We start from the raw sequence: 23,696 nt of genomic DNA on the forward strand, positions 1-23,696 counted from the left end.
GCAGAACCAGGGCTGATGAGGTCTCCAGAGCTGCCAAACTGCTGCTTAATTAAGCCGGCTGATCCACACCATTGTGTGACAGCCAGGAGAGGAGAAGAGAGAGAGAGAGAGAGAGAGAGAGAGAGAGAGAGAGAGAGAGAGAGAGAGAGAGAGAGAGAGAGAGAGAGAGAGAATGCAGTCATACAGTGCCATTACTTTCACTCCGCTCTCCTCGACACGCACTGGACTAGGGTGTTTACAACCTCCGACACACAGCGCATGTCTCTCTCCAGCCGGACAACTCTGCCTCTGCACAAAGTTCTCTCGGCAGAACGAGCCTCTCAATAAAGGCTCTCTACAAATGGCATGAGAAGACGGCTGAAGGAGCTTTAACTGAACATCATTCTAACGGTAGCATTGTGTTCCGGAGACTTTCTTGTTGTCTTTGTAGTCGTCCCTTTCTGCAACAGTGACGGCGGTGGGTAGAAACACTGTAGCAGGACATTGTGGACACCTGGCGTGGAACTGTGTGTCTGTGATCGGCGCGTCTTTCATCCATACACAAACAGCACACCGGAGATGAGATCCAGCTGTACTGAGAGCAAGCCGGTGTCTTCTCAGCCCTGCAACGTAAGCGAGGGTGTTTAAAGTTAGACTGTTAGTTAGACTGTGTGTGTGTGAGTATTTAGTATGCCCGAGGGGGATAGTGTTTTCGAGGTAAAAGAGAGTGAGATTGCAGCAAGAGCTAATTCTGTGCTTTGCACATTTTGTGGCACACCTTTTGAAGTCCGTTCTAACGTTTTATGGAACGGAGAGTGACGCTCAGCGTGTTTCTTTCAAATAGCATTTGATTGTTTTACGGGTCGTTGAGCCTTCATCCTGACACATGAGTTTGCCTGTCTCTGTGATATTGACCAATGGAGTGTCTACTCTGCCTCCATTTGACCGCAGAATGCAGTCCTTTTTTCATTTTGTTTGTTGCACTGATAAAAATCAATGCTGTGGATAGAAGTTGATGAGCCATGCCGTGAAGTGCTTTTGCTGAGCTATCTATCCCTCTGTAGTTTGACCAACTGTCAGAGCCTAAAACAGTGAAGGCAGAAACCCCGAAGACTTTGTGCCAAACCTCAATTCCATGAAAACAAGTGGACACATTTAGTGACCTGGTAGTCAAGTGGTATTGGCGGCCAACAAGGTATTCCTATCTAGCTGAATGCTTTGGCTGTTTCTGTTGTACAATAACAGAGACGAGCGACATGTCATGTTGACAGTGTTGAGGAGAGTAGACCTGCTTGCATGACTCAATGGATAGAGGTAGAACTGAGTTGGCCTCTCAAGGAATTTCTGCTCATTATTAAGAGCCGTTAAAAAAAAATGGTTAGTGTGAATCGCAACAGACCTCCCACCTCCTTCTTTTTCCTCTTTCTAGCTATTTATATCCCTCTGCTTCTGGGGCATGCTACCTCCCGGGACTGTGTGTGTGTGTGTGTGTGTGTCATTGCATGGAATGAAATATTCAGGTGACAAAGGCAGATTCCTCCTGGTGATTTCTCTCTTTGCTCCCTCTCTGTTTCTTTATCTCCTCTCCTCGCTCCGCCATGTCGCTCTAGGAGTACCTCTGTGCTCTGTTCTCTCTCCGCCATGTCGCTCTAGGAGTACCTCTGTGCTCTCTTCTCGCTCCGCCATGTCGCTCTAGGAGTACCTCTGTGCTCTGTTCTCTCTCCGCCATGTCGCTCTAGGAGTACCTCTGTGCTCTCTTCTCGCTCCGCTATGTCGCTCTAGGAGTACCTCTGTGCTCTGTTCTCTCTCCGCCATGTCGCTCTAGGAGTACCTCTGTGCTCTCTTCTCGCTCCGCTATGTCGCTCTAGGAGTACCTCTGTGCTCTCTTCTCGCTCCGCTATGTCGCTCTAGGAGTACCTCTGTGCTCTGTTCTCGCTCCGCTATGTTGCTCTAGGAGTACCTCTGTGCTCTCTTCTCGCTCCGCTATGTCACTCTAGGAGTACCTCTGTGCTCTGTTCTCGCTCCACTATGTCGCTCTAGGAGTACATCTGTGCTCTGTTCTCGCTCCGCTATGTCGCTCTAGGAGTACCTCTGTGCTCTCTTCTCGCTCCGCTATGTCGCTCTAGGAGTACCTCTGTGCTCTCTTCTCGCTCCGCTATGTCGCTCTAGGAGTACCTCTGTGCTCTGTTCTCGCTCCGCCATGTCGCTCCAGGAGTACCTCTGTGCTCTGTTCTCGGTCTGCCATGTCGCTCTAGGAGTACCTCTGTGCTCTGTTCTCGCTCCGCCATGTCGCTCTAGGAGTACCTCTGTGCTCTGTTCTCGCTCCGCCATGTCGCTCTAGGAGTACCTCTGTGCTCTGTTCTCGCTCCGCCATGTCGCTCTAGGAGTACCTCTGTGCTCTCTTCTCGCTCCGCTATGTCGCTCTAGGAGTACCTCTGTGCTCTGTTCTTGCTCCGCTATGTCGCTCTAGGAGTACCTCTGTGCTCTCTTCACGCTCCGCTATGTCGCTCTAGGAGTACCTCTGTGCTCTGTTCTCGCTCCGCCATGTCGCTCTAGGAGTACCTCTGTGCTCTGTTCTCGCTCCGCCATGTCGCTCTAGGAGTACCTCTGTGCTCTCTTCACGCTCCGCTATGTCGCTCTAGGAGTACCTCTGTGCTCTGTTCTCGCTCCGCCATGTCGCTCTAGGAGTACCTCTGTGCTCTGTTCTCGCTCCGCCATGTCGCTCTAGGAGTACCTCTGTGCTCTGTTCTCGCTCCGCCATGTCGCTCTAGGAGTACCTCTGTGCTCTGTTCTCGCTCCGCCATGTCGCTCTAGGAGTACCTCTGTGCTCTGTTCTCCACACAAGTAGTATAAAGCTCCTGATATCTGAGTGAGTCATGTATGCATTTGCCAAGGAATGGTTCATTCTGTTTGTATAATGCATCACACAGGCTGTAATTTGCAGAGAACCGTGTTCTGTCCCACACTCGGTGACATTTTTTGTTACATTTACTTTTCATTGCGGTCTGTCACGTGTCAGATGCATACTGTACATGGTTTGAAAAAAAATAAAATAAAAAGGCAGGGAGAGTGAAAAAGGAGGGAGAAGGAAGGAAGGAGGAGAAGAAGACAGTTTTGGTTGGCCACAGAGCACTTTCTGACATTATATATTATGCTTTGTGCCTTTGAGATATCGAAGGCACTGGGGCTCTTCTTTAACCTATATTGGATTCGCCACCAGCTGAATGCTGGAACACAAATGGAGGACACAACCCTGTCCACGTTCACTGCACCATATCAACCATATCAAAGGCTTGTGAAGGCATTGTGAGTCCGTGCTGGAGGCGCTAAGCCGTTGCAAGGAATCAGGCAGTGCACTCGGGGAAATTCTCTGAGGATTACCTTGAACCCCTGCATGTTGCTGAACCGTCATTCTAGGGAAGGAAATGTAAAGATGTGATGAATGGAACATGAGTGTATGGAACTATTAAATTGGTTGTGTTCCCTGCCTGGTATTTAAAGGGTTCCTTTGTCCACGACAGAAAATTAATTTACCGCCCCATACCCTTTCCCATGCAACTTCATCTAAGAATGTAGAGTGAGTTTCTTGTAAACAGTGTATGCTATATTCCTTTTCTTTTAGCCACATAAAGACTGATCTTTTTTATCATTTGCTAAACAGTTACAATTATAACTGGCTATACTTATTTCACCAATTACCATGGCTAGACACTATTCTAAATTTACCATAATTAGTGCTTGTGAAGTTACTGCCGTAAGAGGCATTATGACGGTCAAAATTAGAGATTTCAAATGTCTGATACAAATGTAGCAATATTTGGTTTTATTCCCTTGCCTGTGAGCCAATGCCACAGAAAATGTAATCAAGATATTATCTGTATAGTACATCTGAGTAGGTCGATGTGTGTGATATTGGATGTGATTTAGTGTGTATGATGTCTGGATAAGAGTAAGACTATAATATGCGATGTCCAAATAAATAATAACCCAGCCAATTTGCATGGTTGAGTGTCTATCTGTCTAACACGAAGTGATGCTTAATATTCAGGATGATGATTGTAATCCATATCGTATCACTATCAGAGTTGCATCATAATTACCTTTACAACACAACTGATTGGCTCAAATGCATTAAGAAGGAAAGAAATTCCACAAATTAACTTTTAACAAGGCACACCAGTTAATTGAAATGCATTGCAGGTGACTCCCTCAGGAAGTTGTTTGTGAGAATGCCAAGAGTGTGCAAACCTGTCGTCAAGGCAAAGGGTGGCTACTTCAAAGATTCTCAAATATAAAATACATTTTGATTTGCGTAACACTTTTTTTGGTTGCTACATGATTCCATGTGTGTTATTTTATAGTTTTGATGACTTCATTATTATTCTACAATGAAGACGATAGTAAAAAAAAAAAAGAACAACCCTTGAATGAGGAGGCGTGTCCAAACTTTTGACTGGCACTGTATGTCAGATCACTCTAAGTCTTGTGTCTGTGTGTTTTTGGCTTTGTCGTTTCAGCAGCACCCAGCGGGGTTGGAGGCCGTCAGCCCCAGTGAGGAGGTGACTGACATGGAGGACAATGACGAGGAGGACCTGGGAGTGTTGGACGACCAGCGAAGCATCATCCTGCACCTCCTCTCCCAGCTCAAACTGGGCATGGACCTCACCCGGGTAAGACAGCTGACGCTCTCTTCATGTCTTTTCCTTGGAATGTTAGAGCTGGTATGGCCAACACAACACTTACTGGTTCACGGAAGAGATTTATGTAGGAATGTCATGATTTCTCTTTAAGACAGCCAACACTCTCTGCTCTCTTCGTACAGTGGCTTGCGAAAGTATTCACCCCCTTGGCATTTTTCCTATTTTGTTGCCTTACAACATGGAATTAAAATAGATTTTTGGGTGGTTTGCATCATTTGATTTACACAACATGCCTACCACTTTGAAGATGCAAAATAATTTTTGGGGTGAAACAATCAAGAAATAAGACCAAAAAGAAAACACTTGAGCGTGCATAACTATTCACCCCCCCAAAGTTAATACTTTGTAAAGCCACCTTTTGAAGCAATTATAGCTGCAAGTCTCTTGGGGTATGCCTCTATAAGCTTAGCAAATCTAGCCACTGGAGGGAGCTGATGCAAAACTGCTCCAGCTCCTTCAAGTTGGATGGGTACCGCTGGTTTAAAGCAATCTTTAAGTCATACCACAGATTCTCAATTGGATTGTGGTCTGGGCTTTGACGAGGCCATTCCAAGACATTTAAATGTTTCCCCTTAAACTACTCGAGAGTTGCTTTAGCAGTATGCGTAGGGTCATTGTCCTGCTGGAAGGTGAACCTCCATCCCAGTCTCAAATCTCTTGACGACTGAAACAGGTTTCCCTCAAGAATTTCCCTGTATTTAGCACCATCCATCATTCCTTAAATTCTGACCAGTTTCCCCAGTCCCTGCCGATGGAAAAACATCCCCACAGCATGATGCTGCCGCCACCATGCTTCATTGTGGGGATGGTATTCACGGGGTGATGAGAGGTGTTGGGTTTGCACCAGACAGCATTTTCCTTGATGGCCAAAAAGCTCAATTATGTTTAGATTCTCCCACATGCCTTTTCGCGAACACCAAACATGTTTGCTTATTGTTTTCTTTAATTTAAGCAATGGCTTTTTTATGGCCATTCTTCCGTAAAGCCCTGCTCTGTGGAGTGCACAGCTTAAAGTGGTCCTATGGACAGATACCCCAATCTCCGCTGTGGAGCTTTGCAGCTCCTTCAGTGTCATCTTTGGTCTCTTTGTTGCCTCTCTGATTAATGCCCTCCTTGCCTGATCCGTGAGTTTTGGTGGGCGGCCCTCTCTTGGCAGGTTTGTTGTGGTGCCATATTATTTCATTTTTTAAATTAATGGATTTAATGGTGCTCCGTGGGATGTTCAAAGCTTTGTATATTTTTTTATAACCCAACCCTGATCTGTACTTCTCCACAACTTTGTCCCTGACCTGTTTGGAGAGAGCTCCTTGGTCTTCATGGTGCCCCTTGCTTGTTGCAGTCTTTGGGGCCTTTCAGAACAGGTTTATATATACTGTGATCCTGTGACAGATCATGTGACACTTAGATTGCACACAGGTGGACTTTATTGAGCTAATTATGTGACTTCTGAAGGTAATTTGTTGCACCAGATCTTATTTAGGGGCTTCATAGCAAAGGGGTGAATATATATGCATGCACCACTTTTCGTATTTCAAAGAAATATTTATTTTTTAAACAAGTTATTTTTTCATTTCACTTCACCAATTTGGACTATTTTGAGTATGTCCATTACATGAAATCCAAATAAAAATTCATTTAAATTACAGGATGTAATGCAACAAAATAGGAAAAATGCCAAGGGGGATGAATACTTTTGCAAGGCACTGTAGTTTTCCCTTGGAATGTTAGAGCTGCTATGGCCAATGTTTACCAGTTCACTGAATAGGAATGCCATGTTTATGTACTGGTATGTACATTTCACTAGCCTTCTCAGTTGAGTAAATTCATCAATAGCATCAAAACGGCAGTGGAATGACACTAAAAAAATAGCTTTTAGTTTGAGTTATGACGAGTCCGCCTCTTTATTTCTGTTCCCTACCAGCAATCTAGTGAAGTGTCTCCCTCATGTAGTTTAACGGTTGCCTCCCGCCTTGTTTACCAGGTGGTGCTGCCCACGTTCATCCTGGAGAAGCGCTCTCTGCTGGAGATGTACGCTAACTTCATGGCCCACCCGGACATGTTCCTGTCCATCACGGCTGGAGCCACGGCGGAGGACCGCATCGTACGCTTCGTCGAGTACTATCTTACCGCCTTCCACGAGGGACGCAAAGGAGCTGTGGCCAAGAAGCCCTACAACCCGGCACTGGGCGAGACATTCCACTGTTCCTGGGAGGTGCCTCGGGACAGAGTGAGGCCCCTCAGGTCTCAGGGCCCCAGGGAAGCAGCCTCCAGGGGCCCCAACAACACCCAACAGCAGGACGATCCATCGGGGACTGAGTGTTACCGGGTTCGCTTCGTGGCTGAGCAGGTGTCACACCACCCGCCCGTCTCAGGATTCTACTGCGAGTGCCCAGAGAGGAGTATGTGTGTCAACACCCATGTGTGGACAAGAAGCAAGTTCATGGGCATGTCCATTGGTGTGTCCATGATAGGGGAAGGTGAGTGAATTGATGTGCTTCGGGTTTGTTGAGGCGCCAAATTCAAACAACAGAAATCTCATAATTAAAATTCCTCAAACATACAAGTATTATACACCCTTTTAAAGATAAACTTGTTGTTCATCCCACCACAGTGTCTGATTTCAAAAAGGCTTTACGACGAAAGCATACCATGCGATTATGTTTAGGGTCAGTGCCTAGTCACAGAAAAAACACAGCCAATTTTCCAGCCGAAGAGAGTCACAAAAAGCAGAAATAGAGATAAAATGAATCACTAACCTTTGATGATCTTCATCAGACACTCATGGGACTTCATGTTACACAATACATGTGTGTTTTATTTGATAAAGTTCATATTTATATCCAAAATCCATTATGTTCAGTAATGTTTTGCTTCCAAAACATCTGGTGATTTTGCAGAGAGCCACATCAATTTACAGAAATACTCATCATAAATGTTGATGAAAATACAAGTGTTTTACATGGAATTAAAGATATACTTAATGCAACCGCTGTATCAGATTTCAAAAAAGCTTTATGGGAAAAGCACACCATGCAATAATCTGAGTCCAGCGCTTAGGCACCAAAAACAAGCCATACGGATACCTGCCAGATTGTGGAGTCAACAGATGTCATAAATAGCATTATAAATATTCACTTACCTTTGATGATTTTCATCGGAATGCACTCCCAGGAATCCCAGTTCCACTATGAATGTTTGTTTTGTTTGATAAAGTCCATTTATGTCCAAATACCTCCTTTTTGTTAGCGTGTATAGTTCACAAATCCAAATTCATGAGGTGCAGGAACTTAGTCCAGACGAAAAGTCAAAAAAGTTATATTACAGTTCGTAGAAACATGTCAAACGATGGATAGAATCAATCTTTAGGATGTTTTTAACATACATCTTCAATAATGTTTCAACCGGACAATTCCTTTGTCTTTAGAAATGAAAAGAAACAGAGCTCGCTCTCACGGCCACGCGCATGACTTAGCTCATGGCATTCTGCCAGACTTCTTAGTCAAACAGCTCTTATTAGCTCTCCCTTCACAGTAGAAGCCTGAAACAAGGTTCTAAAGACTGTTGACATCTAGTGGAAGCCGTAGGAAGTGCAATTGGACCACATTTTACACTGTATATTGGATAGGCAAAAACCTACAAACCTCAGATTTCCCACTTCCTGGTTGGCAGGCAAAAACTTCAGGTTTTTGCCTGCCATATGAGTTCTGTTATACTCACAGACATCATTCAAACAGTTTTAGAAACTCCAGAGTGTTTTCTATCCAAAATCTAATATGCATATCTTAGCTTCTGGGCCTGAGTAGCAGACAGTTTACTCTGGGCACCTTATTCATTCAATCTACTCAATACTGCCCCCAGCCATAAGAAGTTAAACGCTGACACCATAAGTACGTACATGATTGAGTTCAAATCATAAACTCAGCAAAAAAAGAAACGTCCCTTTTTCAGGACCCTGTCTTTCGAAGATAATTCGTAAAAATCCAAATAACTTCACAGCTCTTCATTGTAAAGGGTTTAAACACGGTTTCCCATGCTTGTTCACTGAACCATAAACAATTCATGAACATGCACCTGTGGAACGGCCGTTAAGACTAACAGCTTACAGACGGTAGGCAATTAAGGTCACAGTTATGAAAACGTAGGACACTAAAGAGGCCTTTCTACTGACTCTGAAAAACACCAAAAGAAAGATGCACAGGGTCATTTAACACATCTTCTCGACACATCACAAAAGACAGACAGCTTTATTTTGTTGGGTGTTGTGGAATTGAAAAGATTTATCATTTTAATACATTTTAAATGTTTACACATTCGATGCACTGAAATTAAAACTTCTGAAAATGAACACTCTGATCATAGTGATATTATTTCTGGTTTCGCAAACAGTATAAAGTATGTATAGAGAGGTGTAATCTAGAGCCAATCCAATCCTCTATCTTGCTATTGGCACACTGTCACTGGTGTAGAGAGGAGTAGGCAGGAGGCAGTCACAGGTGTAGAACTACTGAATTTATTTAAGCACCATAGATCAAAGCGGGACGAAACCCAAGCACTGTTGTGCTCAAAATATATCTTCATAAACAAAAAGGCACAGGGCAAACCCAAAGTACAAAATATAAAGTACTCAGGAAATAGTAAGAGATTTCTCCCAGGAAAACAAGTAACATTTGCAAATGGCAGAGGGAGTGTATATAGTGATAGAGTGGGGATTGGAACCAGGTGTGTCTCATCATCATTACACAAGTCCAGGGTTGATGAGTGAAGGGCGTTTGCCAGGAGTAGGTTCGGCATCAGCTAAAAGGACGGCAACGCTGAATGCCTGAGCTGGCCAGGAGGGGGAGCCAAAGCGAAGGCTGCTGTGACACACACTTGTTGAATTATGCAACAGAACATGACAACAACAGTAATTAATGAGGCAGTCTAGACGGTGCAGGTAGACCTTGGCCAGGGGTATTCAACTCTTACCCGACAAGGCCCGGAGCCTGCTGGTTTTCTGTTCTACCTGATAATTAATTGCAACAATCTGGTGTCCCGGGTCTAAATCAGTCCCTGATTAGAGGGCAACCATGAAAAAATGGAGCGGAACAGGCTTTGAAGTCCAAGAGTTGAGTTTGAGGTGCCTAGACAGAGCAAGTTTTTGGTGGTTGAAGTCCTGTTCCACCACTTTATGTTAATGTTTCATATATGCAAATACCTCCAATGTATTTATGCAAATTAGGCACTTATAATTTTCTTTATTTTTACACAAAATATATTTTTTAAAACCTTGATACCATTAGAAAATGTATATTTGAATGCATTCTCAGAAAACGTTTTGACATTTTACAATAAATTGATTACCTGAATTCCCACAAAAATTCCTGTTACTTGTCCATGCCAGGAAAATGTTTGACGTACATTTTTGAATAACTGGTGAATCATACCACAGGATTTGTGCGTTCACCGTGGGATTGCTTTCTAAGCACGACGGTGACCCTCTCACATTTAGAGGCCTGTGTGGTTTGGATTCTTGATGAGGCCTGTGTGGTTTGGAGTCTTGATGAGGCCTGTGTGGTTTGGAATCTTGATGAGGCCTGTGTGGTTTGGAATCTTGATGAGGCCTGTGTGGTTTGGAATCTTGATGAGGCCTGTGTGGTTTGGAATCTTGATGAGGCCTGTGTGGTTTGGAATCTTGATGAGGCCTGTGTGGTTAGGAATCTTGATGAGGCCTGTGTGGTTTGGAATCTTGATGAGGCCTGTGTGGTTTGGAATCTTGATGAGGCCTGTGTGGTTTGGAATCTTGATGAGTAATGCGCCTCTAATGAAAAGATCAAACTTTTTGGAGCGGCCGATATTTAGTGCTGCGTTGCTTGGTGCTGAGTAAGATGATATTTGGTGGAGAAGAGAGTACTGTAAGCATGTATCAGATACAATCTTGTCCTGCTGTGATTTGCGGTGGCTGTGGGTTGTCATGGACAGCACGGTGGGTCAATGTGAGGTTTGTAAATGTTCGATTTTTGTGCCTTTTATGCTCTCAACCAAAGACCGTATTAATTCAGTGACATTGGACAGTACAGTACATTGCATACACAGTATGGAGAGGTGGACAGAGTAAGACATTTTACATTACATTTACATTTAAGTCATTTAGCAGACGCTCTTATCCAGAGCGACTTACAAATTGGTGCATTCACCTTATGACATCCAGTGGAACAGCCACTTTACAATAGTGCATCTAAATATAAGACCAGAGGGTCGGGGAGAAGGATCGATTGCGAAATACATTTTTCCCCCCACTTGTAATATAGCCAAAAGAGTATATGCCAGCCAGTCATGGGATGAACTTCCACATGATTTCTCTACTGACTCAATTATAGTAATACATGCATGTCACAGGCATGACATTCATTTAATCATGTGTTCTGTGGTAATTAGGGTTGCAAACTCAAACCGGTTTCATTCAGGGAGATTGCACTGCATATACGAAAGCTAATAGTTAACAGTAGAGGGCGATAGCATTGACTAGATGCTTATGCCATTTTCTATGCTTTCCTATGGTTTGCTCTTGGGTTAAGTGATAACCCCCATAGGTGTTTTTGCAGTGGAAGATAATTGGTTTTACGAGTAAGACATGAAAGCAATAGATGGGCAACCCACAGAGCAGGGGCTGGTGGGAATGCTCATTTGAAATATATGTCCCATGACCTTATGACCCAACAGGCTGTTTATGGTGACGTAGGTGAAGAGATGTTGTGCATTAACTTTAATGTCCTCTCTTATGGGGAATCCAGTCCGCGTATCCCAAAAGATGGTACTGTGAACATCACAAAGGGAGAGAAATCAATGCATGGGGCGATGTGGGGTCGTGCACAGTGGGCGTCCTCTGTTCTTCCTGAGTAACAGGGGGGGACCTGGCTAATGATGCACACCATTCATGTTGTTAGTGAGGCTGAATGTATATATTTATGGTATGGAAATACTGTATTTTGCAGAGGATGTGGCCATTTATTTCCCTAGTGGTCTCTGCAAAAGCTTCTTCAGTATTCTATGGCATGTACAGTGCCTTGCGAAAGTATTCGGCCCCCTTGAACTTTGCGACCTTTTGCCACATTTCAGGCTTCAAACATAAAGATATAAAACTGTATTTTTTGTGAAGAATCAACAGCAAGTGGGACACAATCATGAAGTGGAACGACATTTATTGGATATTTCAAACTTTTTTAACAAATCAAAAACTGAAGAATTGGGCGTGCAAAATGATTCAGCCCCCTTAAGTTAATACTTTGTAGCGCCACCTTTTGCTGCTATTACAGCTGTAAGTCGCTTGGGGTATGTCTCTATCAGTTTTGCACATCGAGAGACTGAATTTTTTTCCCATTCCTCCTTGCAGAACAGCTCGAGCTCAGTGAGGTTGGATGGAGAGCATTTGTGAACAGCAGTTTTCAGTTCTTTCCACAGGTTCTCGATTGGATTCAGGTCTGGACTTTGACTTGGCCATTCTAACACCTTGATATGTTTATTTTTGAACCATTCCATTGTCGATTTTGCTTTATGTTTTGGATCATTGTCTTGTTGGAAGACAAATCTCCGTCCCAGTCTCAGGTCTTTTGCAGACTCCATCAGGTTTTCTTCCAGAATGGTCCTGTATTTGGCTCCATCCATCTTCCCATCAATTTGAACCATCTTCCCTGTCCCTGCTGAAGAAAAGCAGGCCCAAACCATGAAGCTGCCACCACCATGTTTGACAGTAGGGATGGTGCGTTCAGGGTGTTACTTTTACGCCAAACATAACGTTTTGCATTGTTGCCAAAAAGTTCAATTTTGGTTTCCTCTGACCAGAGCACCTTCTTCCACATGTTTGGTGTGTCTCCCAGGTGGATTGTGGCAAACTTTAAACGACACTTTTTATGGATATCTTTAAGAAATGGCTTTCTTCTTGCCACTCTTCCATAAAGGCCAGATTTGTGCAATATACAACTGATTGTTGTCCTATGGACAGAGTCTCCCACCTCAGATGTAGATCTCTGCAGTTCATCCAGAGTGATCATGGGCCTCTTGGCTGCATCTCTGATCAGTCTTCTCCTTGTATGAGCTGAAAGTTTAGAGGGACGGCCAGGTCTTGGTAGATTTGCAGTGGTCTGATACTCCTTCCATTTCAATATTATCGCTTGCACAGTGCTCCTTGGGATGTTTAAAGCTTGGGAAATCTTTTTGTATCCGCATCCGGCTTTAAACTTCTTCACAACAGTATCTCGGACCTGCCTGGTGTGTGCCTTGTTCTTCATGATGCTCTCTGCGCTTTTAACGGACCTCTGAGACTATCACAGTGCAGGTGCATTTATACGGAGACTTGATAAATACAATCCACCTGTGTGTAATCATCATTAGTCATTTAGGTCAACATTGGATCATTCAGAGATCCTCACTGAACTTCTGGAGAGAGTTTGCTGCACTGAAAGTAAAGGGGCTGAATAATTTTGAACGCCCAATTTTTCAGTTTTTGATTTGTTAAAAAAGTTTGAAATATCCAATAAATGTCGTTCCACTTCATGATTGTGTCCCACTTGTTGTTGATTCTTCACAAAAAAATACAGTTTTATATCTTTATGTTTGAAGCCTGAAATGTGGCAAAAGGTCGCAAAGTTCAAGGGGGCCGAATACTTTCGCAAGGCACTGTACAATTTTATAAAGAGGTTCCAAGAGAGCGGAAACAGCCTGGGACCAGACCAGCACCAATAAGATGCTGACCTTTATCTGACCTGACCTGACCCTGATCTTTCCCTCTCTGCTCACCAGGTACCTTATGCCTTCTGGAGCATGACGAGGAGTATGTCTTCACGCTGCCCTGTGCCTACGCCCGCTCCATCCTCACTGTGCCATGGGTGGAGCTGGGTGGCAAAGTCACCATCAACTGTGCCAAGAGTGGATACTCAGCCACAGTCACATTCCACACCAAGCCTTTCTATGGAGGGAAGGTACACAGGTGGGTCTCTCCCTCTCTCTCTCTCTCTGTCTCTCTGTCTCTTTCTCTGTCTCTCTGTCTATCTGTCTCTCTGTGTCTCTGTCTCTCTGTGTCTCTGTCTCTCTGTCTCGCTGTCTCTCTCTCTCTGTCTCTCTCTCTCTCTGTCTCTCTCTCTCTGTCTATCTGTCTCTCTGTCTCGCTGTCTCTCTCTCTCGGTCTCTGTCTGTGTGTGTGTGTGTGTGTGTGTGTGTGTGTGTGTGTGTGTGTGTGTGTGTGTGTGTGTGTGTGTGTGTGTGTGTGTGTGTGTGTGTGTGTGAGAGATTATTTGAATGCTCTTTTTTATTTATCCTTGACATTTTTTGTCAAGCAACTAGTTACCGACATAAAAACACAATTTAAGGTTGATATCTGTGTAAAACGAAAAATAATCTCTCTTTGTATAATCATGGTCCCTGAAAATATGGACTTAATATATAAAATAAAAACAAGTTTGTGATTAAAGCACCGCATTTGGAATATAGCTAGATGTATGTACCTTGAAAAGATATAGTTATTGAGCCACCCCAGATTTGGGAAATTGTCGATTTGGACGTGGCACCCACTAGTATAACGAAGAGGACTCAAATGTAAATACATATTTAGATTCCAGTCGATGTGTCTATATCAAGTTGAGTCTCATCTTTCGGGTGCATTTGGAACTGAGTTGATAGCCCATAGCATCCCAAAGTTAGAGCTAAAAGTCTGACAGCACCAGCGTCCATATCGATAATATATCGGTGGCTGTTTAAGGTTGTACCGTTATGTCAGATGAGCTCAATCGCCAATTTCTCAACCTCCTGAGTATCACAGGAACACAACACTTTGAATGGATAACAAAGACATGTTCATGGCAAGTTGCTATGGATGAAATGTATCAAAATAACTGTTCAAAACATGAAAACGCATTAAAAAAACCGTCTATTTTTAAACGTGAGATTTGACTATATGTGCGAAAATGTTAAATGATATGCTTATTTTGGGGGATTCAATTGAAACCATTTACTTGTGTTACGAAAGATGAATAAAATAAGAAGTGTTACTGTTTAACAGAAAGTGTCATTTTGCCATCAGTTCAAAATCAAATCAAATCAAATTGTATTTGTCACATACACATGGTTAGCAGATGTTAATGCGAGTGTAGCGAAATGCTTGTGCTTCTAGTTCCGACAATGCAGTAATAACCAACAAGTAATCTAACTAACAATTCCAAAACTACTGTCTTATACACAGTGTAAGGGGATAAAGAATATGTACATAAAGATATATGAATGAGTGATGGTACAGAGCAGCATAGGCAAGATACAGTAGATGGTATTGAGTACAGTATATACATATGAGATGAGTATGTAAACAAAGTGGCATAGTTAAAGTGGCTAGTGATACATGTATAACATAAAGATGCAGTAGATGATATAGAGTACAGTATATACGTATACATATGAGATGAATAATGTAGGGTATGTAAACATTATATTAGGTAGCATTGTTTAAAGTGGCTAGTGATATATTTTACATTTCCCATCAATTCCCATTATTAAAGTGGCTGGAGTTGAGTCAGTGTCAGTGTGTTGGCAGAAGCCACTCAATGTTAGTGGTGGCTGTTTAACAGTCTGATGGCCTTGAGATAGAAGCTGTTTTTCAGTCTCTCGGTTCTAGCTTTGATGCACCTGTACTGACCTCGCCTTCTGGATGATAGCGGGGTGAACAGGCAGTGGCTCAGGTGGTTGTTGTCCTTGATGATCTTTATGGCCTTCCTGTAACATCGGGTGGTGTAGGTGTCCTGGAGGGCAGGTAGTTTGCCCCCGGTGATGCGTTGTGCAGACCTCACTACCCTCTGGAGAGCCTTATGGTTGTGGGCGGAGCAGTTGCCGTACCAGGCGGTGATACAGCCCGCCAGGATGCTCTCGATTGTGCATCTGTAGAAGTTTGTGAGTGCTTTTGGTGACGAGCCGAATTTCTTCAGCCTCCTGAGGTTGAAGAGGCGCTGCTGTGCCTTCTTCACGATGCTGTCTGTGTGAGTGGACCAATTCAGTTTGTCTGTGATGTGTATGCCGAGGAACTTAAACTTACTACCCTCTCCACTACTGTTCCATCGATGTGGATAGGGGGGTGTTCCCTCTGCTGTTTCCTGAAGTCCACAATCATCTCCTTAGTTTTGTTCCAATCACCTGTTGGTGCTTTTAGGGTTAAACCGTTAATAAATGACAACACTTTTTGTACATAGGCCCCCTATTTTCGGGTACTAAAAGTATTTAGACAAATTCACTTATATGTGTGTTAAAGTAGTCAAAGGTGAAGTTATTTGGTCCAATATTTCTAACATGCAAATGACCACATCAAGCTTCTGACTATAAAATTGTTGGATGCATTTGCAGTTTGTTTTCGGTTGCGTTTCAGATTATTTTGAGCAGACGAGAAATGAATGGTGTATAATGCGTTGTCTAATTTTGGAGCCACTCTGATTGTAAATAAGAATATAATATGTTTCTCGACACTTCTACGTGAATGTGGATGCTACCATGATTACGGATCATCACGGGTGAATTGTGAATCATGATGAGTGAGAAAGTTACATACATTTCAAACATTCTATTCTTATTTAAATAAGTAAACAAACATGGCACTGTCCAAATACTGTTGGACTTCACTGTCATTCAATATTACTATGGCAGCACAATATATCATAAGAGTAATGTTGAGCAACGATGGGCTGCCACAAAATGAATCTTCTGAACATTGCTGCTATGTTCCTCTCAGGGTGACTGCAGAGATCAAACACAATCCGACCAACACTATTGTGTGCAAGGCCCAGGGGGAGTGGAACGGAACCCTGGAGTTCACCTATAGTAGTGGGGAGACCAAAGTGATTGACACAACCAAACTGCCAATCATCAAGAAGAAGCTCCGGCCTGTGGAAAAGCAGGGACGGAATGAGTCCAGGTAAGATGCTCCCGGGTCCAAAATGCTGTATTTACGGTCCCTTCTTAGTGGACCAGGGTCGTGTTCATTAGGCACCAAACAGAAGTAAACAGGACTGAAACGAGGAGGGACTATCCGGACTTGTCCAATAAGAAATATACATTTTGTGTTTTCCGTTTCAGAAAGTTTTAAAATGTTTTTTGCTATGGTGTATACTGAACAGTAGCCATCTTGTTACCTATGTGTGTTTTTTGCTGGCTGTGGATATTCAAGATAATTTATTGACTAATTACTGGAATAATGAATTGATCTAATGTTTAGTACTTCATTTGGAGCACCGCTAAGGGTTTTTACATAATGTCCCTTTTAATTAACTCTGTCAGTAGTTACCCTTAACCGTTGCACCAATCCTATATCAACAACAGTCTTAAAACGTCAGTTACTATATTCTCGTTCTGAAAGTCGTCTTTATTCACTAGACTAAAGCTGGAAAATGAGGTAGTTAACAGGGTTATAGGCTAACGGAATACAACACAGTTATCGAGGTGAGATTCTCCACAGGTCAGTATACATGAACTTGAACTCAGAAAATACTACAGTACATACATTCACCAGACTTTTGAGGGCGAGATGGTCTTATCAACTGAGAGGGAAATAATGAGAACCTCACAACTGTGAAATTATAGGTTCATCCACCAGGGGTCGCCAGTGGGCTTGGCTAGGCTGTCAGTCTTACAATAATCAGTTACTGCCACCACTTTTACACAGACACAGCGTCAATGCAATGAGGTATTTACTTGAATGTGATTGTCATCTGGTTCAATTGAGTTTCTGTTGTGATAGAGCGGTACACAGGGAAAAACGGTCGGTCAGGGGTCCTGGTGTTTGGCGCTTTCAGTCGAAGAAGGCCCTCTTCGGAGCTCAAGCATAGGCTCCCTGTCTCTATCAGTCCAGCTCTGTTTGTTCAGTCCAAACGGATAGTGTTTTAAGGCACTCGGGTGCAATATCATTTTGATTCAGTTCCCCTTTTGAGTGTATGGAAGACTGTGGTTCGTAATGAGTGATCCATTTTTCGGTTTCAGCAGAGTTCCTGTTAGGGGATTGTTCTGTCTGAGTTGGATAAGGCTTCCTTGATCTGCGTGTGGTTTCCAAGAAGATGGGATCATATTTTCCAATGATGTGTCCTCGCCCTTCGGCACCTGATCTGATTTCTGTTTAGTAAGACCTCTAATTTATAGGGGTTCTTTGAGAAGGCGGGCTCTAACGGACAGACAATGTCATTGGGACCGCCCAGTCGACCCGGGGAACAAAACACATTTACTGAACACTCATAAGTGTTCACAGAATGTTTAAAGGAGTTTTGATCAATAAAAACAATCGCTAAGATGAAATAAGTTGTCTGTGGAGTCCAAATTTGACCATGATTAAAGTCCAGACATTTTGTTATAAAATCCACATTATACCTTTTAATAACATGAGGAAAAGTATCACAATGAACAAACTGAACAAAAATCTAAAAGTAACATGTAAAGTGTTGGTTCCATGTTTAATGAGCTGGAATAAAAGATCCCAGATATGTTCCATATGCACAAAAAGCTAATTTCTCTCAAATGTTGTTCTCAAATTTGTTTACGTCCCTGTTAGTGAACATTTCTCCTTTGCCAAGATAATCCATCCTCCTGACAGGTGTGGCATATCAAAAAGCTGATTAAACAGCATGATCATTACACAGGTGCACTACTCTAAAATCTGCAGTGCCACAGATCTCAAGTTCTGAGGGAGCGTGCAATTGGACTGCAGACTACAGGAATGTCCACCAGAGCTGTTGCCTGAGAATTGAATGTTAATTTCTCTACCATTTGACGGTACTTCCAACCGGCTTCACAACCGCAGACGTTGGGCGAGCGGTTTGCTGATTGTCAACGCAGTGAACAGAGTGGCCCATGGTGGCTGTGGAATTATGGTATGGGCATAAACTATGGACAATGAACATAATTGCATTATATTGATTGCAATTTGAATGCACAGAGATACCATGACAAGTTATTGAGGCCCATTGTCGTGCCAATAATCTGCCACCATCACCTCATGTTTCAGCATGATAATTCATGGCCCCATGTAAGCAAGGATCTTTTTGTACACAATTCCTGGAAGCTGAAAATGTCCCAGTTCTTCCATGGCCTGCATATTCACCAGACATCTCACACATTGAGCATGTTTGGGATCCACACCCCTTCCTTTGAAGGCATCTGTAACCAACAGATGCATATCTATCTGTATTCCCAGTCATGTGAAATCCATCGATTAGGGCCTAACGAATTTATTTCAATTAACTGATTTCCTTATATGAACTGTAACTCAGTCAAATATTTGAAATTGTTGCATGTTGTGTGTTTATATTTTTGTTCAGTATATATATTTCCAGGTTATATCAACATGTCAAGAGTCCAACAGTTTTAATACAGTGAAGAAATGGGTTTAGTTGTCCTTTGGTTCTGATGACCTTAAAAAGCCAGAAAAAGGGTCTGCTGACAACTAGCAGCGCATTCAGAGTTGTAACAGGATGATGGGGAAGAGCAGTTTGTTCTGTGATTGGTTGAAAGGGGGCACTGTCAATTTCAGAAGCTGTAGGTCTTGGAATGGAATGTCATGCTCTGTCCACTCTTGGGCTCGTGATACCCAATTATATACATTTTGTTTATGTGTCTGTGTAGGCGGTTATGGCAGCATGTCACCAAGTCACTGAAGGAGGGGAACATGGACGAGGCCACGGAACACAAGCATCATCTAGAGGAGCGCCAGAGAAGGGAGGAGATGCAGAGAGCTGCAGACAACTCGCCCTGGACACCCACATATTTCAGCAAAAAGGTACCGTTCCAGGAGGAGGTTGAGCCGGGGTTAAATATAAAACTATATGTTCAATCTTATCCCTTACCTTGGTTGATCATACCTTTTATCTGACTTTGTACCCTGCTTGTCTCTCTGGACCCATGAAGTGCTGGAGCTCGGCTCTTTGACCTAACCTGAAAGATAACGCCTGTGCGGAGGTCCCACATCCGGTTTTCAGTGGAAAAGGGAGCAAGGTTGAATGAGCTCTATCCCTGAAAACTGGATACATCTGGTTGTTGGTACCTCCACTAAGGGTGCTTTGTCCCAAGGTGCAGGAGCCCGGCTCCAGGTGAATCCGGCTCAATTGAACCACGGATGCTCATCTGGTTTTTGTGTCTTTGTTCTTGCCTTTTAGGGAGAAGGCTGGATCTACCACAATACTCTGTGGAAATCGCACTGGCACAAGAACCAGACTGCTCTAACAGAGTGCCTCTATCCCCCTAAATGAGGGACTAGGCCAGGGGAAGGATAATGACGGAACAGCGTATTGAGGGAGTGATGCCACTCTCTATTGGGACCTGAGATACTGACTCTTAATGACACGGACAAAGGACACACTCATGTGGATCAAGGTGCCAAAGTGGTTTCCACTTGAACTACGAGGGTGGGAGTGGGACAAATATAGATTTTTATAGTGTTCGAAGGTAGAGCGTTTCAATTTTTCACTTTGCCCAAGGCAATATTTTTTTGCAAATGCACAGTATGATATGATTTGCCACCATTTCTTTTGTACCAGTTGTGTTGACACATACATGGTCCATTTTGGTCCAATCGCCTTTATTTGTCACGCAGCATCAGAATGCAGATGGCATCAGATCAGGAGTCCATTGCAGTGTTGGTGGAATACAACCGTGATCATGGCAGAGATGCGTTTGTGTCACATGAGTTCCCGTCCTGTTTTTAACAAATGCTGATGACTAGAAGTAGCCGATTTCCTACCACTTTTCCATTCCACCCATCCTTATCCCATCCCGACCTTTGGAAGGAGTTTCGACCATTCCTGAACGGAGCTGTCTGCCTCAGCTCTTCCATGCAAACAGATTTCCCATCACTCCCTTCCCCGCTTACTGCGGTCGTAATACCACTCCGTCACTGTTTTTTTCTTTAGGTTCCAACGGCGTGTCCGACTGTCCATCTCCCGATGGGGTCTTTCCTCCTTCCAGGGACGTGTCCTTAGGTTGGCATTGATGTCACATAATTAAGCTGGGGCTGTACCCAGCTTACAAACTCCTCATGCTAATATCTCAGTGGGCTGCCTCTGCATTGAATATGGATGAGGTGCACAGGAAGACACAACCACATTCTCACAGAGGGGCACCGTCTCTCCAGATGTCCTTCTGAATTATATTGTTGACAGGATATGAGGTACAGTGGTGGTGGTGGTGGAGGGGATGTTTTGGGTCATGCATAGCTATTATACGTTTACATTTTCACAAAATGTACTAACTGACGTACAGTATATACTGTGTATATATTTAGTTAAATACTATTATACAGTGCATTCGGAAAGTATTCAGACCCCTGGACTTTCTCCACAATTTGCAAAGATACCTGTTTTTGCTTTGTCGTTAGGGGGTGTTGGGTGTAGATTGATGGAATGTTATTTATTTATGTTGATCCATTTTAAAATAAGGCTGTAATGGAACAAACGTTAGAGCCTTATTCTAAAATTGATTAAATAAAACAATTTCCTCATCGTTCTACACACAACACCCCATAACGACAAAGCAAAAATGTTTTTTTTTAGAATGTTTGCAATTGTATTAACATTTTTTTTTAAATATCTTATTTACATAAGTATTCTGACCGTTTGTAATGAGACTGGAAATGTAATGTGGAAAAAGGGGTCGGAATATTTCCAAATGCGCTGTATCTGATTGCCTTTATTATATTTATTATTCAGCCAAACAACTAATGGAACATCTTTGTTTTTAGTTTGCTACATATTTTAGTCTTCGAATAGTGATATAGATTATAGTGATAGTGATCTATATTCTCTGGTTGTGAAGTAATTTCAACCATCCATGACTATAGACTGTGTGTCTTGCAGCATCACATTGTAGTACTATCATGGTATCTCTATTAACGTCAGGATCTCCTTGCAGTCCAAATGAGAAAATCAGCAGGGATGAAAAGTAGCAGTCCAGTTTCTTGCAGCTACTGAGTAATTTGGAGAAGGGCCCGATTCCAACTTTAAGAAATTGCGCATTTCTCACGCACACCTTTCCTACGCACTTCTCAATAGTTGGTATACCGACTTACCTTATGAAAGTGCCTACCGGGCTTTGCAGGTGTGGTTCCCTTGCACGCACTGAATAAATTAAACTGCTGAATTAACATCCCACTTCCTGGCCAACAGATGTTCTTGTGGAGTTTTCATTCAATAGGGTTTTCAATACATTAGCCATCACTTTAAATACGGTGTGCCTTTTAGTTTGAATTTTGTCGAAAGACTCAATAGAATATATTGAGAGAACAGAATGTTAGGGATCATTTAAATAAAACCATCTAAATATGTGAATATTTGTCTGTTTCAGCACCAATTGGTCGATTTAAGAATACTCAGATCTTGTAGATTATTTAGGGTTCGGAAAGTGTTTACGAATCATAAAAAACAGGTTTGGAGAGCCTTTACGCACGAAAGAAAGAACTGTGGTTTGAGTCATTCAGAAAATTGCCACATTCAGTTCTTTAACACAAGGTAATGTTGGAAGATTAGTGTACATAGAATTGTAAGAGAGGGAAGTGTACAATAGTAGGCTATATACCTGATCAGTTCCGGCAATACTGTGATGACACAGCCAAGTATTGTGCCATTCGTTGGGTTCCAACTGTTACCATCGTTCCATAACGATTGAATTAGCCTACATGTCTTTTTTACTGTTACTAATGATCCACAGCAACAACCACATGGCCGTGACTAACAGTCAAACGTTTACTTACGGGCCCTTTCCAACAATGCAGAGAGAAAATGATAAGAGTCCAAGGAATAAATAGAAAAAGTAATAACACAAGGAATGAATCGAATCAAATTGTATTGGTCACATACATGGTTAGCAGACGTAAATGCGAGTGTAGCAAAATGCTTGTGCTTCTAGTTCCGACAATGCAGTAATATCTAACAAATAATCTAACAAATTCACAATGACTGACTTATACACACAAATGTAAAGGATAAGAATATGTACATATAAATATATGGTGAGCGATGGCCGTGCGGCATAGGCAAGATGGTATAGAATACAGTATATACATATGAGATGAGTAATGTAGGTTGTAGACATTATTAAAATGGCGTTATTTAAAGTGACTAGTGATACCTTTTAAATGTATTAAATTGGCCAGAGATTTGAGTCTGTATGATGGCAGCAGCCACTCAATGTTAGTGATGGCTGTTTAACAGTCTAATGGCCTTGATATAGAAGCTGTTTTTCAGTCTCGCTCCCAGCTTTGATGCGCCTGTACTGACCTCGCCTTCTGGATGATAGTGGGGTGAACAGACAAAGTGGCTCGGGTGTTTGTTGTCCTTGATGATCTTTTTGGCCTTCCTGTGACATCAGGTGGTGTAGGTGTCCTGTAGGGCAGGTAGTTTGCCCCCGGTGATGCATTGTGCAGACCTCACTACCCTCAGGAAAGCCTTACGGTTGTGGGCGGAGCAGTTGCCATACCAGGCAGTGATACAGCTCTCGATTGTACATCTGTAAAAGTTTGTGAGTGTTGTAGGTGACGAGGTTGAAGAGGCGCTGTTGTGCCTTCACCACGCTGTCTGTGTGGGTGGACCATTTCAGTTTGTCCGTGATGTGTACGCCGAGGAACTTAAACGTTCCACCTTCTCCACTACTATCCTGTCGATGTGGATAGGGGGTGCTCTGCTGTTGCCTGAAGTCCACATTCATCTCCTATGTTTTGTTGACGTTGAGTGAGAGGTTATTTTCCAGACACCACATTCTGAGGGCCATCACCTCCTCCCCGTTGGCCATCTCGTTGTTGTTGGTAGACAAGCCTACCGATAGTGTCTGCAAACTTGACAATTGAGTTGGAGGCGTGCATGGCCACACAGTCATTGGGTAAACAGGGAGTACAGGAGAGGGCTGAGAACACACCCTTGTGGGGCCCCAGTGTTGAGGATCAGTGCGGTGGAGATGTTTCCTACCTTCACCACCTGGGGGCGGCCCGTCAGAAAGTCCAGGACCAGGTTGCACAGGACAGGTTACTAGTACTGAGTCCAT

General features: G+C 43.0%; 1 protein-coding gene across 2 annotated transcripts in view; it reads left to right on the forward strand.

Moving 5' to 3' along the window:
- The window catches only part of LOC124043660 (oxysterol-binding protein-related protein 10-like), a 91,171-nt gene extending 70,127 nt beyond the window's left edge, over positions 1–21,044 (forward strand). Inside the window, exons 8-13 of one of the 2 annotated variants that reach the window (XM_046362463.1) lie at positions 4,497–4,649; positions 6,661–7,156; positions 13,455–13,641; positions 16,417–16,599; positions 19,293–19,446; positions 19,823–21,044. In XM_046362463.1, the coding sequence (XP_046218419.1) occupies positions 4,497–4,649; positions 6,661–7,156; positions 13,455–13,641; positions 16,417–16,599; positions 19,293–19,446; positions 19,823–19,915 (1,266 nt within the window). In that variant the 3' untranslated portion in view covers positions 19,916–21,044. The remainder of the gene's footprint in view (positions 1–4,496; positions 4,650–6,660; positions 7,157–13,454; positions 13,642–16,416; positions 16,600–19,292; positions 19,447–19,822) is intronic. The other variant, XM_046362464.1, reaches the window with a different exon arrangement.
- The last annotated feature ends 2,652 nt before the right edge of the window (positions 21,045–23,696 follow it).

Source organism: Oncorhynchus gorbuscha, linkage group LG09 (genome assembly GCF_021184085.1).
Source record: "Oncorhynchus gorbuscha isolate QuinsamMale2020 ecotype Even-year linkage group LG09, OgorEven_v1.0, whole genome shotgun sequence".
In the NCBI taxonomy this organism is placed as follows: domain Eukaryota; kingdom Metazoa; phylum Chordata; class Actinopteri; order Salmoniformes; family Salmonidae; genus Oncorhynchus; species Oncorhynchus gorbuscha.